Source organism: Salvia splendens, chromosome 12 (assembly GCF_004379255.2).
Source record: "Salvia splendens isolate huo1 chromosome 12, SspV2, whole genome shotgun sequence".
NCBI classification, from domain to species: Eukaryota; Viridiplantae; Streptophyta; class Magnoliopsida; order Lamiales; family Lamiaceae; genus Salvia; species Salvia splendens.
This window is the reverse complement of record NC_056043.1, coordinates 23537202-23553850: the sequence shown is the minus strand read 5'-3', so window position 1 is coordinate 23553850 and position 16649 is coordinate 23537202. Positions and strand designations below refer to the sequence as shown.

Below are 16649 nucleotides of genomic sequence, written 5' to 3'. Positions count from 1 at the left end.
GTGCTTGCAGAAGGAAAACGATATTTTGCAACATAGTGTGAAAAATATTTCACAAGCGATATGCTTTGGCTATCTATTGCATAAACGTTTTAATGTTTGCCCGAAATTTCTTACATTGGGAAATTAAAAATATGGGTATGGTATAACATTGAAAGACGAGACTTCCTCCGTCCAAAAAAAATAGTTTCATGGGTGGACGACATGTGTTTTAATGAAAAATTGGTTAAGTGGGAGAATGAGAAAAGTGGGTGAAATATGAGAGATAATGAGAAAAATTGGATAGAATAGTTTGTGGATACCCAGAAATGAAAAAATGGGACAATTTTTTATGGCCGAATAAAATATTTTTTAATCTTTGTAGATACTCCATCTGTTCCCTCATAGTTGAGTCATTTTTATATATAATAATTTTTTATACTCTCTTCTTTTTTTTTTCTCTTACTTTACTCTCTCTTACTTTATGCTATCTATTTTATTCACTTTTTACTTTATTTTCTCTACCTTTTTATCTTTCTTACTTTTTTAACTATTTATTTAACACACTCAACATTTTTTCTTAAACTCCGTGCCAAAAAGTTTTGCCTCAACTATGAGGGAGCTTAGGGAGTAACATTTAGCATACAACATTACTTATACATAGCTTTGACTTATACAAAATGTGTGGGTATTTCATCACCCAAATTAATCCTTAGGCAAAATGTGTGGGTATTTCATCACCCAAATTAATCCTGATATCTTAAGCAATAGTAATTAATATCTGGCGGTGCTACGTTGTTACTATATTGAATCTTGTGCTGACAAAATTGTTTGTGATAATATCATCGAGATGAGTTCTATTTTTGTGAACCAAACCGGTTGGAATTCCATTACATGAATAATAAATAATTTCATGAATTATTAGACCAATCTTTGTATAAGATGTTAATTAATTTTGAGTTAGTAGCAGACTGCAAATTAATTGACGAATATTCAAATCTTAAACACATGAAAATATTTCAATGAAAGAGGTATGTCAGATTACTTGTAATTTTGAGATTGGGCAAGTAGGTTAGTATCATTTTAATAGTGGCACAAAATAATACTCCCTCTGTCTCACTGTAGTAGATACATTTAATTTTGAGAAGTCATTTTGAAAAAATGTTAATATATAGTAAAAGTGGAGAAAGTTTAGTAAGTGAGATTATAATGTAAATGAAAGCCTTAGCAAAGTGATTTAATTCCGAATTCATCTTTTTGGACACCAAATATCAACTTTGGAATTAAAGGGTCGAGAACCAATTCCAATTCCACGCCCAATTCCATAGTATCAAACAGAGAGTATAAGGAAATGATTGATAATTGGTAGACCACACGATAGAAAAATGGGGAGTTTATGACTGGTGGCACTTAAAGGTTGTCGTTGGAACCTAATAATCGACTCAGAAAACAGAGAATACAGTGACTAAATGCAAGCACCAACAATTGAGTTGTTAGGTTAAGATTTAGTTATTATATGTAGTTGCAATGACACACCATTTCATCGTACTTTCTACTTTCATTTTTGGATGATTCATAAAATGCATAATCAATCTCACATGACATCAACAAAAGGGGCTTGACAATCCCATAATGTCAAAGCTTCATTTACCCATTTGAGTCAAAATCCTGCTAATGAGAGCTTCCTTCTTGCCACCGACCGGCAGGTTGTGTACGTTCAGGTAGTGCTTCAGTTCCGACACTGTCAACTCCTTCAACTGCAAAAGTAAAAACAATTTTTTTATAAATCTCCATTTTCTAATGGATGAATATAACATTTTAGGAACAAGAATATAAACCTGTCCATTGTCTGCAAGCTTAGGCCAGTCGTAGTTGGCATACTCCTTAGTTGCATTATCAGCAACTGCTTTCCTTTTATTGGAGGTTTCACTTGTTTTTTGACTGCCCATCGTGTCATCCTCCTGTTTGAAGTTTTCTCCATACACACAAATCTTGAGCTCTTCCAATGCTTTAACAACCCCCGGTCTTCCGAAAGAATAAACAAGCCAAATTTAAGCACACATTTAAATGACAAGCACAGAGCAAGATTGGTGGAGAAGAATACAGATGGTGCAGCTTACAACAGTATCAAATCCCACTTACCTGGCCAAGCCTTCTTCATCGGGAAGCGTTTCATCCTTGACATCAGGAATGTCATCTTCATCCAGAGCTAGAGCCTGTAATACTGCATAGTGTTTCTGCAAGGCTGTAAGGAATTAAAATAATATTTGCCATTAGTAGAGTATAGACAGTTCGACCTTGGAAAATTGCATTACTATTTGCAGAACTGAATTTCAATGTCATTTCAGGATCTCAAGTGACCACTGATGCTGCTTGCCTCTTAAATGGCAACCCCTCCTAAAACATGGGTCTATTTTGCACTGCAATTTGAAAACCGACTCAATTCTAATCTATATTTTTTAACTTAGATTCTCTTCTCCATGTGTAGTAGCACGCCGTAAACAATTATCAACATGGTTAATATATGTTGTGTGTATACTAGATATGTATGCTGCTTGATGTAACGACTCTAAACTTCTCTACTAACACATTTACTTCATGATCATAGGAGATATCAGATAGTCAAAATTTCTAAAAGAGAATCATCCATCAGATGTTTTATACTACAGTAACAAATATCAAGTTGTTTTCTTGTGAAGTTTGGATGGCAGCTTATAGCAAGCCCTGGTTATCAACAAACCAATAAGCAGATCTTTTCCACTTTACGTATATTTGTCATTATTCTCATCGGACGACGCACCAAGTGCCTCAGAGATTGACGTAGGCGTGCCACATAGATCATCGCTAAAAACCAAGTGATCTAATATTATCTGAATATAACTATCTAAATCATGAAAATAACCGTAAATATATTGTCCTTCCAAAATATTGATTCCCCATTACTCTGGGCAATTGACACCAAAATATAATAATGCACATCCATAAAACTGAGGTTACCCGGGTTTGCAAATTGGCAAACAGAAAAGTTTTTCAGGTCAATGCGCTTCAGCAACGAAGAGGCACTCTTTATTTGGTCTTCTGATGCTCGTGGTGCCAAGTTTGTATCAGTGTGAAACTGCAGAACGACCATATTGTCGTCAATGCTAATTCTCCCATCAAGAAAGTGAACAAAAGTACTGTTACCTCTTCAATGGGTCTGATGTCATCAGAGTAAGGAAGATATATCATATGCATCCCAGGTGGCTCAATCTGACCACTGGGACTCATTATCTCATCCTAGGGACAATTACAAAGAAAATTGTAATATTCAGATTGTGGAATTGTGGGATGAAACTAGCAACGATCAGACAGTCTTTATGCTGAACAGTAATTGAGCTACTCCTGTTAATCTTGGCATTATTGATAAATATTTTAGAATGCCGCTTTGACCCACCAGATGCAAATTGAGGATTAATCTGATAACTGAGAACTTAGAGACAGGAAGCAAGGCAATTTCAGCCTCACATGGAAAAATGACCACATCGGTGATGAAAAGGATTGACAGCATCCATATTAAAATAAGTTATGATGTTATAGGTATAATCATTAGTACAAATACACTTCTACGTAAATAAAGGGTAAGAGGCTAATTATAGTGGAGTATATAAATAAGCAAACCAAATTTTGAGAAGTAAGGCTCAATTGTAATAGTTAAAGATATAGTCTCAGATTTCTATAATAAGCCAAAATGGCATCTCAGATGTATAAAAAAATAATTTGACTTGTGGTTGAGTTTCAACTATACAAACCTAAGCTCAAATAACTGAACATATAACTTTGTTACGGTAAATAACTTCTTACTTGGGCAATTAATGCAACTAATTGCGGATGTGTAGAATTCCCATAAAATGCAACAGCAAATCTGCAAGTGAAAATGTCGAAGTGTATAAAACTGAAATAAAAATTGGCAGGGCAAAGATCTTTATACGAAACCAACATCCAATAATGCCAGCTAAAACCTGTGATAGCTAGACTTTTACTTCAAAACGGTCAAAACAGATGACCTAAAGAAAGCAAATTAAGGCCCCAACAGAGGCTTGATTTAAAGTCAAATATACTCACCTCTTCAGCCGCAACATGGATCTATGTAGAGCAATGAAAATACAAGTACTTCCAACCACTTCCTACACCAACACCAAAATTAGAGAAAAATCAGAACAAAGGCTGCAATTAAAGTGAAACTGGAAAGTTATGCTAAATCAGAAAAGAAAAAGAAGAAGTGGCTTTGAGCATTTTATGAAGACTAGTAGGAATGTAGGATGGAACATGCAATGCACATAAAGTTATTTTATTCAAATAAATAAATATATAAGTGAGAAATAGATATACTTGTCACAATTTTAAACAAGTATGTTGCCCCTTATATATACCACCTTAACTTGGTCACTCTTTTCTACCACAGGGCTCCCATTTTCCCTGCTAACACATTTATTAATCATTACTAACAGTGAAGGTGGAATCTTTCTCCACACATTCAAGTATTCAACAACTTTTATTAAAACTCATGTTGCACTTGCACAGGCCTATTGTTTAGGGACATATGGTATAAAATTACAAGAGTCTAAAGAAAATAATTTTTTTAGTATAAACCCTTTGTCACATTATAGGTATTTAATACTCCCTTTATAAGGGACAACCCAAAGTGGTACACAGGTAAATTTTAATGGGACAAAGAGAGTAACAGATAAATATTATTCTCTCTCCATGGCAACTAATTTGAGTCGTATTCCTTTTCGGAATGTCTCAAGTCCCAACTAAGTTGGCCATTTTCTTTTTTGGCAAAAAAACAATTCATCTAATCACTTACTTTATTCTCTCTCCTACTTTACACTCTCGGTTATATTTCCTACTTTATTCTCACTCCTATTTTAATTTATCTTCATTTAACCCATTTAACACAATTTCTTAATCTCTGTTCCCAAAAGAAATGCCTCAACTTAGTTGGGACGGAGTACCATCTTAGATGATTGCCCTTAAATTAAAATATTAAATACTCGGTATATATCTAGAATAGACAAGACTCTTTTATAATTGGTATAGATTGATTAGATAGGCTCTAAGTAAAAGCAATATGAGAACTTGCAAACTTCCTGGATTGAACCTAGTTAATTCTGGAATTAAGTCAAAACAATTCATAAAGCATCTTATAGAACAAGATTTTACATAATCAAGATAAGAATAATTATAAAGTAAGAAGAATATAGTAACCTCATCACTAGGAAAAACAAAGGTAGACGGTCTCAAGTTGTGGTAATCTTTTAAGCAACTTAAAGGCTTGAAACCAAGGAGGCGAAGATGCCCAGTAGACACCCTCTTGATTTCGGAAACTTCATCAGCTGTGAACATGATATTTTCACTGGCAAACCAAAAAAGCAAGCTACTTAAAACAAAACCAGATGAATTTCATATATGGTTATAAGGAATTTTAACAATAATTGATCCCAAAAAGCTATCAGGGGCAATGTGATACGGATATTGAGGATTTGAGATGGCTGATACAAGTTCATCTTTTAGTTATAATAGTCTGTTAGGAGTCTTTTACTCATGTTTATCTTTTCAATTATTATAGTTTGTTAGGAGCCTTTCAATCGTGTTTATCTTTTAGCCTTTAGTTTTCATTTATTTAGGATTTGATGTCGTAGGAGTTCAGGCTATTTAATTCCCTGGAGGTTTGACAGGGAAGGGCTGATGCACATTTGGATGCCAAAACCATGCTAGACAATTACTACTAACAGCTGGAAGTGGAAGAGTAAATGGAGAATAATGAATTGCAACGACGGTGACAGATCATGGAGTAGTGGGCAGCGGTGATTGCCAATGCAATTAACAATATTAATTACTATCTGTCTTTCTTTTGCAATTCCAAGTATAAGAGTTCTATATAATGGTCACTTAGATTAGAGAAGTGGAGGTTAAGTTTTGAGTTAAGTATAAGTACGGTGATATATTGTAGGGCCTCATGAGAGGATTGTTTAGCATATTATCTATTTTAGTTCATTTCATTCCATTTTCCATATACGTTCTGTTCGTTTCCAGCCTTCCTTGCTTCTTTTCTCTAACAAGGGAATCCAGAAAAGTAGTTTGTGTTGACAAGGCCAAGGCCTCGCAAGAGGGGTTTCTTTTCCAGTTCAATCCATTATTCATTGAGTCAGTTTATCAAGCATCTGGTGTGCCTGTGTTTTTTAATTGTTGTGAGTTATTGCTTCTAGTTTTCACAGGCAGCTGGCAGGCTCTCAATTGCTCTCTTTAACGTAATGCCTTGAACACATGAGATTAATTGCTTCTAAGAAGAGACAAAGTTTTATTAGAACATGCCATCTGAAAAAGGAAAAGCACTACAGAAATCTGTAGTCATTGTTTTCATCAATAAGTCATGACAATAACTTGGGTTTTTTCTTTTTTTGTTCTAGAATAGAACTTAGATTCCTTGTTTGTTCTAGACTTTTTTTTTGTTCCGGATTTGGGAGAGACGCATGACTCTCATGCGTCACCTTTTAATGAGACGCATGACGATTATGCGTCTTTTATAGAGACGCATGAGGGACATGCGTCTCTCAATTTTTTCGAATTTTAATTGAAAGACGCATGAGGGTCATGCGTCTTAGGGTAAAACGCATGACACTCATGCGTCTCTCCATAAAACATCAAATGGCTTTGTAGTTCAGTGGTAAGAATACCATATTGTGGCTGTGGAGACTTGGGTTCGAATCCCAGCAGCCACACTAGGTTAAGTTTTAGCATTTTATGGTTTTACTCATTCCCAAGTCATTAATTAATTTTCACTTAGTAATAGCAGATTTTGTAGATAGTTTTTTAATCTGGATGCTGAGTACTATAAATATCAAATAGATCCAAGATCAATGCGCATCATAGCTATTTGATATTTATAGTACTCAGCATCCAGATTAAAAAACTATCTACAAAATCTGCTATTACTAAGTGAAAATTAATTAATGACTTGGGAATGAGTAAAACCATAAAATGCTAAAACTTAACCTAGTGTGGCTGCTGGGATTCGAACCCAAGTCTCCACAGCCACAATATGGTATTCTTACCACTGAACTACAAAGCCATTTGATGTTTTATGGAGAGACGCATGAGTGTCATGCGTTTTACCCTAAGACGCATGACCCTCATGCGTCTTTCAATTAAAATTCGAAAAAATTGAGAGACGCATGTCCCTCATGCGTCTCTATAAAAGACGCATAATCGTCATGCGTCTCATTAAAAGGTGACGCATGAGGGTCATGCGTCTCTCCCAAATCCGGAACAAAAAAAAAGTCTAGAACAAACACGGAATCTAAGTTCTATTCTAGAACAAAAAAAGAAAAAGCCCCAATAACTTTGATAATTAGTTTCCTATCTTCAAAGTAATGAAATAAAAAATGGGAGGAAATGAAGCAGACTGTAGTTCAGCAAAGATTTCCTTTTACTCACTTAGACATTTAAATTCAGTTCAACATATTATACCATCAAGATCAGAGTCATCAGACTAAAAGCATCGTAAATACAGAACTACAACTCTGAAGAATCAAAGCTCTACCGTTAAAGCCTTAAACATAAAGGTCAGCTCAACAGAGTAGCTCACCTTTTGTAAGTCTGAATATATTTTGGGGGATCCTGCAGCAGAGCACCAGTATCTGAACAAAAGAACGATCTCTCTGCCTGGATAATCATTCAAGCCAACACTGGTATCAGGCTTGGGTTTAAGTAACTATGATAACTGATACAAGTCTCTAATTGACATTGGACAAGAGCTACACGGTCTTAACTTCTTGATGTTCAAGCAAAATTACTTTTCATTACAAAATACCTTTAGAGGAAGGTTAGTAACAGAATCGAGCCAAGTGATATTCCCTGAGCAGAAAAAGAAGACATGAGAGATGCTTCCCGAGAAGGTAATATAAAGAGGAGCACAGAACTAAAACAGACCAGGATTGGTTGGACGGACAACAGCATATGTATTCAGTTCTATGGATTTGCCACCAGCAATGATGAAGTTAATTCTTCGAACTTTGCGCTTTCTGAACATACGCTTTCTTAGCTGATCTTTGATGTCTTCAAATCTGGTACCAGAGGACTTTGTGAAGATAAATGGAGAAAAAGAGTAAACAAGCAAGCACAATTGGAGTATCCCTTGATATTAACAATAATCATCTCCCTCTTGAATTAGCAAAGATGGAGCCCATTACTACTATCTGGTTATAATGCATGCAGTGATAAATTGAGTACAATATATATGTAAATGACAGAGATCACATATATAAGAAAAATTAAAATTATAGGCATCATAGTCCTCGGGCAAGATTTAGTAGATCAGACATGGGAAATTAGAAAGAAAACTGGTGGATTCAAACCTTTCAACTGCTAAAGCCTTAAACTCAGCCAGATTAGTTCCCTCCAATCCCAGTAAGTCCTGAACATATGAGATGCATATATATAAATTTGAACACAAATATATCTGAAGGGGGGAAAAGCTTGTGAACATGAACCCACAGCATAAAAAGTAGACACATTGAAGTCATCATCTGGTTTACTGAAGGGAAGGAGTTCAATTGAGATTCCAAGATCTTGAGCATCCTGAAAAGAACCTGACATTACTTTACAATATTCTCATAATTTACAGTAGAGTTGCACACGAATGCTAAAGACAGCATCATTTAAACATCAAAAGCTTCTAGCTTTAAGAGTATTCTACAATTTTAAGTGCATGAGCATGAGTGACACATTACTTTGGCACGTTGTATTGTTGTTCTCATCATATCCAGTTTTGTCACTCCCTTCATATTCCCAAAGGGATCATCTTCATTTGTAAATAACAAAATTCTTTTGTCAGCAGTTTTGGTAGACCTGATAGAGCATATCACCAAAATGACAATTGAACTAAGAAAAATAATATGCTTGAAAAGTTAAAGAATAGGTATCATTGTCATCCTCCAAATTTGGTATATCAAATTACTCTTGCAAGATAAACATAAACCTACCCTTTGCGTAACAGTGCTTGTGCAGCCCAAAGAGCATTGTAAAGAGAATTATCACGGGTTCCCGGCAAGATGCCATACTTACTCCCGATTTGTTTACTGAATGACTCTGTCCTCATAAAGAATCAAACAAAAGAGATAAGCCTCTACACACCCAACTGAAGGAATTCCAGAGAATGAGAATTTAGTCATTAAAATTGACTTTTTTCATTACGGTGTCACTCTATGTGTGTGTGTGTGTGTGTGACAACCAGAAAAGAATTTTTATGGATTGGTTATTAGTAAATTATGGATTTCATATTTGAAATTTTTTCATCCAATATATTGCCGCCAATCTAATAAATTACTGGAAATGAAGTTCAACAAAGCTAATCACAACTGACCTTGTACACGATCAAATTCTTTGATAAGCCTAGCTGTTGGTCTATCTAAATCCTCTCGTTCGGGAACATTAAAAACGTATACACCAGTTAAGTCCTGCAGATTCTTCTTTTCCTTCTATAAATCAAGCATTTGGAACTAACATGAGACAATGGTACTTCAGTAGTAAAAACTAGTTTTAAAAGCAAAAGATTCAGTTCCATCAATTGAATGCTAAATGTTGTTTGGATTTTGGGAAACTAGGTGTGCGTTCCTTGCTTCAAGTGTAAAAAGCTATGAGGAAAATATGCATAACTATTTTAATTATTTTTTTACTCGTATTTGTTTCTCCACATTTATACCCTTCTCCATTCATTTTTTGAAATACTGTAACGAATATAATTCTTTAAGAACCGCGTTCAAAGAGGGCATCTAAAGGTGACAACGAATAAAATGTAACCATCTACCTCATAAAAGAGGGTAAAAGTACAAGAGTGCAAAGGCCTCAAAGCTTACAGCATTAAAGAAGCAAATAGCAACTTCATCATAAGACCTATTGATAATTTGAGTCTTCAAGGACACTGATATACAACTGATAGCAGCTTCAAAGTGACTAACATATTTCTGATCTTCCTGCAAAAAGCATTAGTCATTCACCCATAAGAAGAAATACCAGAACATCATATATGTACATATATACTGTCCTATTATAACTACGACATGCTTTGATGAGTCCATGCACTGATGCACAACATAAGAAATGCAGCAGCCTGAAAAATATAGCAAATAAATGGCATAGGCGCATAGCTCATCGTGTTAATAACCAGGAAACAATACATGCCTAGACGAAATAGTATTTGCGGTCGATGTCATACAAATTCGGATAAACTGTATAAAGAGAAGAGAGATATGAATGCTTGAAAATCATATATCTGCTACCAATTATCTGAACAAGAAGGAATTACCTAAGAAAGATGAAGCAACAAATGTCGAACCCAAAATCATGAAGTAAAAGAAGAAACATATTCTCAAGTAAACACAACACAAAAGGAATTACGGGGTGGAAAAAAGAGAATAGAAAGCAAGAAAAAGTTACTGAAGGGCAAGTGGTGGAGAACATTTTTGGGGAAGCGTCCACCAAATACACCAAAAACTCTTTCGTGGCATCTCTCTCCTGCGCAATTTTTAAAACATTTTGTCAGCATTAAAATAGAAAATTTCCCGCAACATAATGAAAAGGAAAACTGCTTTCACTGATGAATATAACCTGGTAGAATTCATTTTCGGGGTCGTCTTCGTCGCCAAAAACATCTTCAGGGTCGATATCCATCAAATTTAAACCCGTAGCAGGCTGTCTAGCAGAAGATGTGCGATTCTTACCGAAGAAGAATGGACTGGTTTTTCTTTCTTTTTCTTTTTTATGGGTTTATAGAGAATTGGCGCAAGCATCGCTTTCTAGACAAACAACACAGTTCAATTTTTTGCCTAACCCATCACACTTAGGGATGTCAATGTAACCCGAACCCGCGGGTTGACCCGAATAACCCGATAAAAATACAGGGTTAGGGTTGTAATTTCGCAGCCCGAATTTAAAATCGGGCCATTCGGGCTGACCCGTTCGGGTTGTCGGGTTAGGCGGGCTGACCCGTTCGGGTTACGGGTCGACCCGTCGGGTTGAAGGCTTCTGCACATCGAACAGCTTTTGTAACGATCATAACTTTCTCTACAAAGCTCCGATTGAGGCGTGCAATATATCCACGCGAAGCTCTTTCGAAGACGAAGAGAATGATATGTATTAGAGGTTTATCAGACTTCAAAATCGCGAGAATCATTGACTCAAACAGGGCTGCTGCACATCCACATATTTTGTGTATATTTTCTAATCCATTTTCTATCATTTCTCAACAAACATGTAAACATACCAAAATATAGAAATATAATCAAAATAATCCAAGTCAACCCTCTAAAACCATGCAAAATCCAAATACGTCAACCGACTATATAAGATCACGAAAAAAATCACTATGTGGTTCATGGATTCATAAATACTCGTATATAAAAGCTTTCTTTTAGTATATTTCCAATATAATAGTGCAAAGTATTTTGACGCTGCTTCGTCATTGAATTATGCGTATTTTGATGATTCTTAAAACAAAGATAAATTATTATTTGACTTATTTACAGCTGCAATAAATTAAATTTGACCAATCATAATTCAAGAAAACTTAGAGTTACTCCAATTAGCTAGCATCTTGATAATTCACTTTAATGAAAATTTTATTTAATATTTTACGAATTGATTTATGTTTGAATTTTGAAACAAAGTGTTGATTTATGTTTTAAATACATAAACATAAACATACTATTGATAGATATTTTGTAAATAATTATTTAATGAATAAGTTATTTAAATTTAAATAACTTAATCTTTTTTAAAAATATTAAAGAAAATTAAAAATATGTATTTCATTATTGAATGATTAATTAAAAATACGTATATAATTAAAGAAAATTTAAAATACGTATTATTTTTTAAAAATATTAAAAGAATTAAAAATACGCATTGGCCCGAATAACCCGGTAGCTTAGCCCGAAACCCGAAGGGTTAGGGTTAGGGTCGGACTTTTATAACCCGAAAAAATCATAACCCGAATAGCCCGTACCTGAATGGCCCGACAACCCGAATGGGTTGGCCCGAACCCGAACGGGTTGGCCCGATTGACATCCCTAATCACACTATACAAATCCATACGTGGGTAAGCGCAAAACTCCTCTTGCCACATCATCAGGACAAGCAAATGGACAAGCAATAGACCAGTCATAGCCTAGCCACAATAAACAAAATTATAAAAACAAATAATTAACAATCACACAAAATAAGGAATTAAATTTACGACACAGATACGAGAAAACTCAATAATAATATTGAAATTTTAAAAAGTACATTAATTAAAAAAAATACATTAATTAAAAAAATTACATTAATCTAAAAAAAAAACTCCTCCGCCACACACGAGCCCCCCGCCTCCACCTCACTCCTCGCCGTCGTCGCCGTCGTCGCCGCCGCCGTTGTTGCCGCTATCCGGGACCCCCAAATCTGCGGCATCTGAGCCCGCGTCTGAGCCCCCCACCTGTGCCGCGGCGGGATTCAAATCGGCCCGCATACTCACGAGCATTGCATGAAGAAAACTCTTTTCCTCGGGGTCAGTTGCCGCCCTCCATTCAGCTAAGATCTTGTACATTTGAGCTCGCGTTTGTTGACGCGCGAAGAAGAGGAGCTCGGCTGTCGACCCGCCAACAGGGGGGATGCCGACTGGACCTCCTGGGAGGCCTGGAGAGCCCGTTGCGCCCGCCTTTGACCAACCGGGCGAGTGCAGCAAGCAAACGCGGGAGGGGACGGGAACTCTTGTACATCCTCGGGGAGGTCGTGGGAACCGCCGCTGCTGCCGCCGCTGTAATCACCGGTATAGTTCAGGCGTTGCTTCTTCGGCCAGCCAGCATCGACACCTGCCCGAAACTTCTCGGAGTCCATCAGCACCTCATAGCAGTTTCAGTAGGTGAACTCCTTATAAAGCCCGGGCACGGGGAAGGCTTTCTCCGCTATCCTCCTGCAGTGATCCTCAGTTTGGCCACTGGTCTGCATGCGGAGGGTGTTGGTGTACAAGCCCGAAAATCGGGAGACCCCAGCCCTGATTTGGTCCCACCCCTTTCGGCACTCCTCCCCACTGCGTGGCCTCCCCTCCGGGCAAAATGCCTTATAGGCTGCTGCTATTTTAGCCCACAAGTTGACGATCCTCTGATTGTTCGAGGCGAGGGGATAATCGCAAACACTCACTCACGCCTTGGACAGTGCGATGTTCTCCGCGTCCGTCCACTTCCTCCGTGCCGGGCTGTCGTCATCAACCGGCTGCGACGACTCGCCGACCACCCTCTTGCCCTTCCCCTTCTTCTTCTTTGGCGCGCCCCGACCCCGCCCTACTCCCCCCGTTTGAACGGGGGTGTCCGCATCCCCGAGATCTATCCCCAACTCCTCTAAGGAGAAAGTATCACACCCAGTGAACTGCGTCTCCGATGGGGTCGATGTGTGCGAAGAAGCAGTCACAAAATCAAAACTGGGGCGATAGACGTTGTCCCCCCCGGCGTCCACTGCATCCCAGGGTACCCCGACATCATCTGCATCCCGGGTGCCCACCCCGACATCATCTGCATCCCGGGTTGCATCCCCGGTACCCCCTGCCAGCCCTGCATCGCCGGCCCCCCCGACATCCCCTGCCATCCCGGCATACCACCCCCGGATGCCATCCCGGGCATCATCTGCTGCCAAGGGTACATGTTGTAGTACCCGGCCATCGGACCCCATCCACCTTCCACGGGTACCGTAGGAGTTTGAGACCCACTCGTCCCTGGAGTAGGCTCGTTGTTGTGCTCCATTTCGCGTTGTTGCTCTTGTACAGAAATTAAGATAGATAGAATACTCGTTAAAACAAGTGGTGCAAATGAAAATGACGTGCAAATCGCGTATATATAGTGTTTTGAAAATTAAATAATAATAAAAAAATCCGCTGGCCGATCGGGAGACTGCAATGGCGGCCAGTCGATCGGCTAGCGTTCGGGAATCGGCGTGTGCTCATCGTTTTTCTCGCCGATTTGGCACTCGCCTGCTGCAATGGTTCGGCAGCGGACCGGCGAGCGCCAGGGATCGGCTAGCCGGTCCGCTCGCTGCCATTGTGGATGCTCTAAATGTCACGCTAAATATTGATTTTAGAGCATCTCCAATAGCAATAGGCCAGCCATACCCTAGCCACAAACTCCTCCTACCACATCATCATCACTAAAAACTCCTCCTGCCACATCATTAGGACATGCAACTGGACAAGCAATAGGCTAGCCATAGGCTAGCCAAAATAAATAAAATTATAAAAAACAAATAATTAACACTCACACAAAATACGGAATTAAATTTACGACACAAATACGGGAAAATTCAATAATAATATTTAATTTTAAAAAAAATACATTAATTAAAAAAAATACATAATTAAAAAAAAGGTAGATTAAAAAAATTTACATAATTAAAAAAAAACTAACGTCGTGCAGTCCTCCGCGCCCACAACTTTTCAATTAAATCCTTTTGGAGTCGAATATAATCATCCACTTGGCGCATGTCGGCATGTGCTTGGAGTCGAAAATTAAATAAAATAAAAAATGGGCTGGCCGATCGCTCGTCGATCGGGAGCCTGCAATGGCGGCCTGCCCACCGGCGAGCGGATCCATGAATAGTTAAGAGAAGAGAAGAAAAAGAGAGGGAGAGTTGCATGTGTTTCCTCTTAATGAAGAGATGAACTAAAAAGAGGTGTGGGGTCTATGAATAATGAAGGGAAGAGATAAATACAAGATAGGATTACTGCTGGGCTAAGGTAAAGCAGCAGGATGGTTAACCGCAAGTGCAAAGAGAAATTCGCATAGTCGACAAATGTAGCAATCAAATTATTTTGGGAGATTTTATTTTTATTTAATTGTGGTAATTTTTATTTTTATTTTTATTTATTTGTGGTACTATGAAATATTGGGTGATTAGAGACTTAGAGAACCATTCTGGAGTTTCAATATGCGCTTTCACCATTGGCATATGATTATGCTAAATGAAGTTAGGTGAATATAGAACAACTTAGGTCATCAACAACCTCTCTCTCTTATTCTTATTCATTTGATCTTCTGTTTATTATTCATGAATGAGTAAAGGTCAAATGTGATACTAAACATATGACCGTTTTACGAATTTGGTCATGAACATTATCTTTTTTATTGTTGAGTCCCTCACAAATGAACTCAGACCGGAATCAGTCCAAAATCGACGGAATCGTCTAAAACAGACGGTCAATGGCATTTAAGCAGGTTTTGACCAAATTAACCATTTTAATTAATATTTTGAGTTATTTTGGAAAAATAAAAAAATAATCATAAAAACACATAACATGATATATAATTCAACTATAAAAACGTGTTTGACACAACCCTAGCTTTGATTCTCAAAACCTTTGTTTGTTTTTCCTCTCTTCAGCGACAAATGACGAACGACAAGGCGATGAATGCAGTTCGTGAACAGCTATTGAGCGTTCTTTGTACAACAAAGGGTCCGGCGAGAATAGCGGTGGTCGCGACCTCCTATTCCGGTACGAGTTTTGCAATTGAAAGAAACTTGCTTCACTCCGAATCGTGAGAAGCAATGTCAAACCGAGTAAAGGGAAACTATACTTTGTTTGTGATAAAAAAGATTGCCAATTTTTTAGGTGGTGCAAGCCAATCGACTCAACCGAGGACGACAACGATGTCATGACCTCTTCACCGTCGTCGGTTGAGATCGAAACTGATCGTTTAGACTTGATTTTGACAGCAATTGAAGAGAACAATCAGGCCATGAAGAAATTACGCAGTGTTTTTATGTACATAATAGGGTTTTTGTTGTTGTAATGCTTGTTTGTATTTTCCAGTTGAAGTGATTTGGTGATGAACAACTTTGATTTTTGTTGTAATGTTTTTTTGTATTTTTCAGTTGAAGTGATTTGTATTGGATGCGTTTGCTTGCAATTGGATTGACATCTGGATCCTAAACCCAAAAGCAATAACAAGTAACAAACTTTGCACACCAAGTGTTTGATAAAAGACCCATTACAAAAATTCAACATAACATTACAAATTTAGTGCGTAGATGTGTTACAAATCTCCTCCAATTTTTCGATCTCGACTTGGAGTTGATGATCGTCCTTTTTTTTCCTCACCACTCGCACTTCGGTGTTAACTCTTTTTGTAGTTGAGTGCACTTGCGTTCCTATTTGTTGACTCGAAGATCAGACATTGTTGTCACCCGGTTTCCTAAATTTCTCAATTATCTTCTCAATGTCCGACTTGGATAGCTTCCTTCAGATATACATTTTCGAAGTGGGCAATTTGCAATGGTTGTGTTTGTTGTGTTTTTTTTTGTGAAATGAGTTGTGTTATAAATAGTGTGAATCCATTGGTATTAAATGGAGACAGCTAACCTTCAACAAACTCTCATAAATGGATCACAAAGAGGGTACATATACAAGAATGGACTCATTAATCATAACAGCAGACATCTAGATTAAATACAGAAGATATATGCAAGTTTTATAGCAACACTTCACACTAAATGAGTAAATTCTTATGAACGAAATATAACATGAAACGCACGAGATTCATTCAACATCACCAAGGGCAGTTTAGCTTAAGCAATTGCCATGAATTACTACGAGATTCATGAGCAGAAAAAGG

At 37.5% G+C, this 16649-nt stretch overlaps 1 protein-coding gene and 1 long non-coding RNA gene across 2 annotated transcripts; one reads left to right on the top strand and one right to left on the bottom strand.

Moving 5' to 3' along the window:
* Window positions 1-1461: 1461 nt before the first annotated feature.
* On the bottom strand, window positions 1462-10809 carry LOC121759402 (ATP-dependent DNA helicase 2 subunit KU70-like). Its single transcript, XM_042154970.1, has 19 exons — window positions 10624-10809; window positions 10453-10530; window positions 9873-9989; window positions 9380-9494; window positions 9000-9105; window positions 8748-8865; window positions 8512-8595; window positions 8373-8431; window positions 7948-8081; window positions 7829-7872; window positions 7604-7680; window positions 5224-5371; window positions 4078-4139; window positions 3817-3877; window positions 3160-3252; window positions 2974-3091; window positions 2119-2221; window positions 1815-2001; window positions 1462-1733 (listed from the first exon to the last, which is right to left on the bottom strand). Exons 1-19 carry the CDS (start codon window positions 10684-10686, stop codon window positions 1620-1622), a joined length of 1881 nt encoding a protein of 626 aa, XP_042010904.1. The 5' UTR covers window positions 10687-10809; the 3' UTR covers window positions 1462-1619.
* Window positions 10810-15325: 4516 nt separating this feature from the next.
* LOC121758180 lies at window positions 15326-15968 on the top strand. Its single transcript, XR_006041367.1, has 2 exons — window positions 15326-15529; window positions 15647-15968. It is a non-coding gene; the product is annotated as an uncharacterized LOC121758180 (long non-coding RNA).
* Window positions 15969-16649: the final 681 nt, after the last annotated feature.

Coding starts and splice junctions, on each gene's coding strand:
- LOC121759402 (XM_042154970.1), bottom strand. CDS start 10,686: ATGGATATCGACCCTGAAGATGTTTTTGGCGACGAAGACGACCCCGAA. Junction 9,106..9,379: donor AGAATTTGATCGTGTACAAG/GTCAGTTGTGAT, acceptor TTATGAGGACAG/AGTCATTCAGTAAACAAATC. Junction 2,222..2,973: donor TTGCCAATTTGCAAACCCGG/GTAACCTCAGTT, acceptor AATTCCTTACAG/CCTTGCAGAAACACTATGCA.